Source organism: Nicotiana sylvestris, chromosome 8 (assembly GCF_000393655.2).
Source record: "Nicotiana sylvestris chromosome 8, ASM39365v2, whole genome shotgun sequence".
NCBI classification, from domain to species: Eukaryota; Viridiplantae; Streptophyta; class Magnoliopsida; order Solanales; family Solanaceae; genus Nicotiana; species Nicotiana sylvestris.
The window spans coordinates 72,390,238-72,399,721 of NC_091064.1; the positions used below are offsets into that span (position 1 = coordinate 72,390,238).

The 9,484-nt window shown below is 38.5% G+C and overlaps 1 protein-coding gene across 1 annotated transcript; it reads left to right on the forward strand.

Moving 5' to 3' along the window:
* Positions 1 to 7,661: 7,661 nt before the first annotated feature.
* LOC138875196 (uncharacterized) lies at positions 7,662 to 8,123 on the forward strand. The gene has a single exon (XM_070154020.1). The coding sequence runs from the start codon at positions 7,662 to 7,664 to the stop codon at positions 8,121 to 8,123; it is 462 nt and encodes a 153-aa protein (XP_070010121.1).
* The last annotated feature ends 1,361 nt before the right edge of the window (positions 8,124 to 9,484 follow it).

Here is a 9,484-nt window from a genome sequence, read left to right on the forward strand (position 1 = left end):
GGTGCAGAAGGTTGTGAATAATCCATACTTTAGATAGAGGGCTAGAAACTTTGGAATTCAGTATCCAGGAATGATAGTAGTGTCATTAGTGGCATATCTTCCAGCCTATGATTTCCAGATACCAAGAGGTCTAGTTAAGAGAGTAAAGAAGAGTTAGAGACGATGTGATGTCTCACTTGATATTCCAGTATAACATAAGGAAATCTATCGCACAAGAAAGTTGAAGGAAGGTTGCGAGTAGTTAAATAGACATGTATATGTCGCAAGCTAAAGTATGGTAAAGCAACAAGATTTAAGGAAGACAGGAGTAAGGACAAGAAAGGGTGAGTAATAAGGTGACGAGAAATGGATAAGTCCTTGGGATTAAGCCCGGGAAACAAAAGAGCTAATGGTTTCTCTAAGTTATAGAAAGCTCAATATATCCTGAATGAACTCAAACGAGTCTAAGACTAAAAGCATCTACAAGAAATGGAATGTTGTCATGGCAGTTGAATGAGGGTGTGATTGTGATAGATAAATGATGACATTTGGACCTTTGATTGAGTAATGACTTGAAGAGGATTTCATTAATTGTACGGGATTAAAATACCCATGTAAGGTGAGTCATACTGGGATGCTATAAAATATGGTTATGGAAGTATAGTATTACCCCTAGGTGGATCAATCTAATTACACCAGATGTCCCCGATGAGATATGAGCCCTAGCGGCAGTGTTTCATAAGAGATCAAGTTATCAGTGGTAGATGATAGATCAACATTAAAGTGAATCAACAATGGATGGACAAAAGTCACGAAATATGCGGTGAGATTAGGCCATCATTCTTAAGATGAACGGTAATGAGGAAGCATTAAAGGACATAGATTTGTACATATAGGATAAGCAACGAACGTAACCTAGAGTTTGGTAGCAAACCTTAGTAACGAAGAATTATGGTATATTATGACCTACTTAGATGCAGTAAAGTCACGCGGATAGATAATTGGTCCTATAAAATAAGATACAACAATATTCGTATGTTCGACAAAGTACCGAGCGAAAAACTTTAGTATACTTGTAGATGCCCAAAGGGACATCTTACTAAGCTATGTATATGATTACCAAGTGAGGCCTAGAGGTTGGCTAAAAGTTGGAGGAAAGAGAAGAGTCGCATCGGCATATTTTCAAGGTCAGAGTCGTACAGGCTGCATGATAGAAGTAGCAATAGTTATAAGATTCGAAGGATTCCGACCACAAGTCCTGGTGTGAGAAAGAGGCATAAAAAAGGAAATGACATGGTCTTTGGAATTTATTCACAGAACAGTTGCCTAGATGTCAAAGAGAGTACTAAAGTATTTGGAAGACATAAGTCATGAAAATGATAAGTGCATCAGTCAACATTCGAGGACGAATTTTCCAAAGAGGCGAATGATGTTACACCCCGTATTTTTGTATGTAAGAGTATGCCATAAGGAAATTGATGAAAGCTCGAAAATGAGATAATACATCCTGTATTTTCGTACGTTAAAGTTTCGTCGAAAGCTAATCGACGTAAGTTCGGGAATGAGATTACTTTGGGATTATAAGTATTATGCTATTTCAAACAAGTGATAAGTAAATTCGTGAAGATGAGAGGGTAAGCAAATCAAAGAAAATGAATTTCGTCGTAGTTTAACATTATGGGATAATATACGGTCCGAGCTACAATAACCTGTATTTATGGGCTAGTACCATACAAGGTACTACATGACTATGATAGTAAGGTTTATAAGGTATGTTAAAAGTGAGTAGTATTTTAAGTAACTAGAGATAATTCTTAATTATATGGGTAATTGGTTGATTATTGATTAATGGGATATTAATTAGTTAAATAAGATAATAGTAAATAATCAAGTCTTTAAGATAAGCCTAAATGTCACACTTTGGAGTGGCTTCGTCATACTACGTAAGGCCCACCTAAAGACAAAGCTAACATTCTTTAGTTCAAAAGGAATTGCTCAAAATGAATAGCTAAAGAAACATTACCTCTCTTAAGCTCAAAATGAATTGCTAAAAGAGTTTCCAGCAAGTATTGCATGAATATAACGTTATCTCTCTTGAGAAAGAGTTTCATCTAGATGATTTTGTAGTAAGCAACATTATTATGTCGAGCAATTTATACGAATTGTTCCCTATTCTGATCTCATTGTTACGTGTTTCGTCACGGTTGGCATGTGTTAGAAGGATTGTCAAAATAAATCGGTTCAGGTATGTTACGACTATCTTTTCTTCCTTTTGGCATGATCCATACGATGTAAATGAAACGAGCAAAATATGCAACTTTCATAAATGACTCTATTCAGAGAAATACTAGGGGTGTCTATATTCTTGATTCCCCATGTGAATTATTATTATATCTCCTACTCATGGGTCTCAGAAAAATATGTATTTGATAAAGTGTATCCGAAAGGCATATTGAGTTTTATGACATCCAAGAAAATCTTATTAACGTATTTCTTAAGCATTTCATACATTTATACATGTACATTGATCCATGAATCAAACGACATTATATACGCTTATATATGTATGTATATGTACATGGGATATGGGAAAAGGTTATTGCGTTTTATATGCACCACCACCTGATCAGTTGGTATACGTTCATGATTTGCCCACTGTGGCCGAGATGATATGATGGGATGCTCTCAGAGGCTTGATGATGTTATGAACACATGTACCTATGCCAACATGAAATTCATACGCATATGCATGACACTATAAGTATTTCATGATTTACAGAGTTATCCAGACTTACAGATTGAGTCATTTACTCTATATTTCTTCCATGTCTGTTATGTACTTATTTATATGCCTTACATACTCGATACATTATTCGTACTGACGTCTCTTTTTGCTTGGGGACGCTGCGTTTTATGCCCGCAGGTCTCAATAGACAGGTCGAGAGCCCTCCAAGTAGGCTATCAGCTTAGCGGAAGATATTGGTGCGCTACATTTGTTTCGGAGTTGCTTAATTGGTTAGTATTATTTAGACGGGTATTTTTTGGTATGGCGGAACTCTGTTCCAACCTTTATAAAAATTATGTATTCTTAGAGACTTGTAGACTGTACGTAAAATATTGTATGGCCTTGTCGGCCTATGTTCAGTACACGAGTGATTATTTTGGTCTTAAAGGCCCGTACTTCATATGTATAAGTTTGTATTCCCTCATGCTCTGCTCCGGTTCATTTACCTCTGATAGAATGATATGAAAGATATGTTACATTGGTACTCGATTGATTAAGGTAGCGGGTGCCAGTCGCGGCCCATCGGTTTGGGTCGTGACAAAAGTGGTATCAAAGGAGTTCTGTCCTAGGGAGTCTACAAGCTGTGTCTACCCTCTTACATTCATGAATTTCTCATCACTTATTTGAAATAGCATAATCCTTATAATCTTCAAATAATCTTTTCCTTGGACTGATGTCAATTACCTTACGACAAATTCAAAATACAATATTAGAGGGTGCAACATCGTTGTAATTTGATACTGCGAAGAGTAACATCATCGCAATGTAATACTGAAAGGCGTACCATCATCGTAATATAATACTGTAGGACGTAACATTATTGTAATATAATACTGTAGGACATAATATTGCGGGGTGTAACATCATTTTCCCCCTTGGAATATTCATCCTCGAATATTGACTAATGCTCTTATCATTTTCATAACTTATAGCTCTTGTGAATACCTTAATACTCTCCTTGCCATTTAGGCAATTGTTTTATGAATAAATCCAAAGGCCAAGTCATTCCCCCCTTTAGGCCTCTTTCCCACACTATGACTTGTTCTTGAATTCCTTACAATCTCGTAAATGTTGCTACCTTCTATCATGCAGCCTCTACAATACTGACCTTGTACGTGTGCTTATGCGACTCTTCTCTCCTTTTTCCTCTAGATTTTTGCCAATCTCTAGGCCTTACTTTGTAAATATGTACAAGGCTTAATAGGATGCCTCTTTGGGCATCTATAGGTGTACTGAAGTTCTTCACTCGGTACATTGTAGAACTTGTGAATATGACAATATCTTATTTCATAGACCTGGTTATCCATTCGTATGACTTTATCATTACTGAGGTCTGCTACCGAACTACAGGTTACTTTCGTTACTTATCCCATATGTATAAATCTAAGGCCTTTAATGCTTCCTCATTACTTGTTCATCTTAAGAATGACGGCCTAATCTCACCTCACACTTTATGACTTGTGTTCATCTATTGTTGATTCACCTTAATATTGATTCATTATCTACCACTAATAACTTTATCTTTTATGTAACAATGCCGCTAGGGCTCGCGTCTCATCGGGGATACCAGGAGTAATTAGATTAATCCTAGGGATGATACTATACTTTCATATCCGTACTTTATAGCATTCCAATGTGACTCACCTTTGTTACACCTCGCGTTTTCGTACGTTAAAAGTTTTGTCTTCAGTTAATTGACGTAGACTCGGGGATGAGATCATCTTGGTGTTAACGTATCTATGTTATTTATAACAAGCGATAAATAAGTGTCATGAAGGATAAAGGGTTCACGAATTAAAGAAAATGAGTTTCGTTGAAAGTGGCCAATTTGGGATAAAATACGGGTCGAGCGATAATGCCCGATAATTATGAACTAGTATCATGTAAGGTACCATATGAAAATTGTAGTAAGATGTAAAAAGTATATTAAAAATAAGTAGAATTTTAAGTAATTTGCGGCAATTTTTAAATTATGCGGGTAATTGATTAATTACCGGTAACATAATAAGTGGATAAAAATTTAAAAATTATACCCCCAAAACGCGGCATAAAGCCACAATGACTAAACATGACTAATAGTCTCATAGTCATTTAAGTCCATGTGGCCACCTAAGGTGATATGTAACCAAGATAAAAATAAGACTTTAGTAGGTGTCTTATTTTCATTTTAAGATCTGTCTCAAATTATCATGGTTGATGTATTACTTAGCTCAAAGAAACGTTGAAGCAGAAGCATTTTGTTTCAAAAAAGTAGCTTTATCAGAAGCAATTTCATTCAAATTTCAAAGAATCAAAACAAAGATTTCATTCATCAATTTCAAAACGTAGAAGCTTAATCCAATTTTTGGGTTCTAAGTTCAATCTACGAAGGTTTCCAACTGAATATTATACGGAGTTTTTCCTACTCAAGTCATATTAAGGCCATCCCTTCTTTCTTTTGGCATGGTCCAAATTATACTGAAGAAACGAGCAAACACACAGTTTCCATAAATTACTCTATTCATAGAAATACAGGGGTGTCTATATTCTTGATTTCCCCATGTGAATTATTATTATCTTCTATTTATAGGTATCATAATAATACGCAGTTGAAAAAGTTTATCCATAAGGAATATTGAGATTTTTATGTATTTTTCATGCATTTCACCCATTTATGCATGTGCATTGACTCATGACCAGATGGCGTTATATACACGTATATATGTAAATATATGTATATGGGGTATGGGATATGGGAAATGGTTATAGTGTTATATACGCACCACTACCTGATCAACTGGTATATGTTGATGAATTTGCCCACAGTGGCCGAGACGATATGATGGGATGCCCTCAGTGGCTTGATGATATAATTAACATCCATACCTATACATGACACGACATTTATACGCACGTGCATGACATAATAATTTTTTAGAATTTACAAAGTTATTCAGATTTAAAGACGTGTTTCTATTTTCCATGTTTCATCTATGTCTTTTACGTACTAATTTTCATGTCTTACATAACAGTATATTTTTCGTACTGACGCCTTATTTTACGGGGTCTGCATTTCATGCTCGCAGGTGCAGGTAGGCAAGCAGACGATCCCCCTTCTTAGGATCCCTGATCAGTGAGAGTTGGTGTGCTCCACTTAATCCGGAGCTGCTTTTGATTTTGGTACGATACGTTTGTATATATATATGTGGGTATGACGTGGCTCAGTCCCGTTTTTGTATAGTTATGTTTCTATTAGAGGTTTGTAGATAGTATGTCTAGTTGGGTTGTATGTGGCCTTGTTGGCTTTCAGTTTTGGATGTATAGTTGTCTATAGTAGCCTTGCCGGCTCACCCACTATATTCTGCATATATACGTATATATGTCATGTTGGCAGGTTTCCTTCATGTATGTTATTCTCGTAATTCGGCAGATGTTATTCAGGTTAATATCTTAGATGCATGCTTAGGGGTGTTTGACAGGTAAGACTCAAGCACCCGCCACGGTCCATCGGTTTGGGTCATGACAAAAATGGTATCAGAGCAGTTCTGTCCTAGGCTTGTCTATAGACCGTGTCTAGTAGAGTCTTGTTTATGGGTGTGTTGTGCACCACACTTAAAATCAGGAGGCTATAGGACATATAGGATGTTATCCTCTCTTTTTATTTCAGATCCTGCGATACAAGAATTCATGTTCCTAACGATATGTTATATTTTTAGCGATGCCTCCAAAGAGTACGACCGCCTAGAAGGGAAAGTCTGTGGCTGGTGAGACTACTAGTCGAGCACCACAAGTTACCAGGGCTCGAGGAGAGTCTCATGGTGAGGTTCCATCTCAAACTTCACATACCCCGCCCTTTCTAGAAGAGCTCCAAGGGGCACCAGCTCCAGCGCCCGCCCATGTACATTCAACACCTCAGCCAAATACACCGGGTCAGGAGATGAGAGATGTTATTCAGTTATTGACCCGATTAGTAGCCGCATAGGCTCGGCATTAGGAAGTTGGTATTGGTCATGCAGATAGGTCTATTAGTGCGAGGGTTCGTGACTTTATTAATTTAGACCCTCCGGTATTCACTAGAGCAGATCCAAATGAGGACCATCAAGTATTTATTTATAGAATGCAGAGGACGTTAAGGGTAATGAAGGCCATTGTGACTGAGTCAGTTGAGCTAGCTTCCTATAGACTTCGAGATGTTGCAGCTAATTGGTACGAGTCTTGGGAATTGTCCAGAGGTGAGGATGCCCCTCCAGCAGTATGGAAGGAGTTTATAGAAGCTTTTTTTCGTCATTATCTTCCACCAGAGATGGAGTTTATAGATGAGTGTACGGGAGTACAGTCTTGAGTTTGATTCATTGGCCAAGTATGCTCCCACTATTGTATCTAAGATGGAGGATCGGGTTCACTGGTTCGTGATGGGATTAGAGCCTCACTCGCTTAACGATTGTATGTTAGTCTTACTTCAGCTAGACATGGATATTTCTCGTATTCAGGCATTAACTCAAAGTGTAGATGAGCGTAAATAGAAATAGAGGGCCGATCGTGAGCATGATAGGGCCCAGAGTCCTTCTTGTGAGTTTTGAGGTGGTTAGAGGCAGCAGTACCCGAAGTATCTAGCCTAGCCGTCGGCTAGCGCGCCCCCTCAGTTTGGCTGTAAGAGATTTGATCATTCCTCATATTTAGAGTCTGGTCAGAACTTTAAGGCCTCAAGTTCTCAGTATAAAGGTGAGTCAAATCAGATGAGGCCGCCCTTGCCATGATGTGCTCAATGTGGTAAGCAGCATATCGAGCAGTGTCGTATGGGATTAGGCGTTTGTTATACTCGTGGTTATCCGGGCCACGTTATGAGGGAATGTCCGATGAGAGGTGATGCAAGCATAGCTCAGCCAGTGGGATCTATAGCTGGTTTGTCATCATCAGTATGCCCCCTAGGCAAGGTCCACAAGCACCAATGAGTCGTGGTAGAGGTAGAGGTGAAGCATCTAACTCGAGAAATCCTTATAACCGCATTTATACGTTGGTAGGACGACGGGACCAGAAGTCATCGCCTGATGTTGTTACAGGTATATTATCAGTCTCCTCATATGATGTATATGTACTGATTGACCCAAGTTCCACCTTATCATACGTTACTCCATTGGTTGCTAGCAAATTTGAAATAAAACCTGAATTGGTTAAACCTTTTGAGGTGTTTACACCTGTTGGAGACTCAGTGATAGCTAAGCAGGTATATAGGGGTTGTATAATAGTAGTTCATGGTCGACCTACTGTAGCAGACTTAATCGAGTTAGATTTGGTAGAATTTGATGTTATAATGGGTATGAATTGGCTGGCTTCTTGTCATGCCAACGTTGATTGTAGATCAAAGATAGTCCAATTTTAATTTCCAGGGGAGCCTGTTTTGGAGTGGAAAGGTAGTACGACATCATAGAGATGAAGATTCATTTCCTATCTCAAGACAAGGAAAATGATCAGAAAGGGTTGTATTTATCACTTAGATCGGGTTCAAGATGTGGAAGTGGAGTCACCAACCATTCAGTCCATCCCAGTGGTTAATGAGTTTCCCGATGTTTTTCTTGATGAACTTCCGGGTTATCCGCCAAAGCGAGAAATTGAGTTTCCCATTGACCTACTACTAGATACTCATCTAATATCTATTCCCCCTATAGAATGGTCCCTACAGAGCTGAAAGAGTAAAAGGAACAGCTAAGGTACTTGCTTGAAAAGGGTTTTATCAGATCTAGTACATCACCATGGGAAGCACTTGTATTATTTGTGAGGAAGAAAGATGGTTCCTTACGGATGTGTATTGATTATAGACAGTCGAATAAGGTAACGATCAAGAATAAGTACCCGCTCCCGAGGATTGATAATTTATTTGATTAGTTGCAAGGTTCCAAGTGTTTTTCAAAAATAGACTTGAGGTCTGGTACCATCAGGTAAGGGTTAAGGATGAAAATATTCCGAAAACAACATTTAGAACCAGATACGGGCACTTCGAGTTTCATGCCATGTCGTTCGATTTGACCAATGCCCTAGCAGTATTTATGGATATGATGAACCGTGTGTTCATGACCTTTTTAGATCTGTTCGTAATTGTATTTACCGACGATATATTGGTGTATTCTTGTTTAGAGGCTGAACATGCAGATCATTTGCGTACTGTGCTCAGAGTTCAACAAAAAGGGTAGTTGTATGCAAAATTCTCTAAGTGTGAATTCTGGTTAAACTCTATAGCTTTCCTTGGGCATATCGTTTCGGGTGAAGGCATCTGGATGGATACGCAAAAGATTGAGGTAGTAAAGACTTGGCCTAGACCCACAACACCGACGGAGGTTCGTAACTTTCTTGGTTTGGCAGGTTATTACAGGAGATTTGTAGAGGGATTTTCTTCCCTTTCAGCACCTTTAACAAAGTTGACTCATAAGGGAGCAAAGTTTCAATGGACTGACGCTTGCGTACGGAGTTTCTAGGCCTTAAAGGACAGATTAATGTCAGCACCAGTTCTAACACTTCCAGAAGGGACTGATGGTTACGTTATCTATTGTGACGCTTCAGGCGTTGGATTGGGTTTTGTGCTGATGCAACATGGCAAGGTTGTGGCTTATGCTTCTAGACAACTAAGAAAGCACGAGACGAACTACCCGACCCACAATTTAGAGTTAGCTGCGGTGATTCATGCACTAATGATGTGGAGGCACTACTTGTATGGCATTCATGTTGATATCTATACGGATCATAAGA

What these genes read in the sequence shown, in the direction of transcription:
- LOC138875196 (XM_070154020.1), top strand. Translation starts at nt 7,662, where the DNA reads ATGCCCCCTAGGCAAGGTCCACAAGCACCAATGAGTCGTGGTAGAGGT.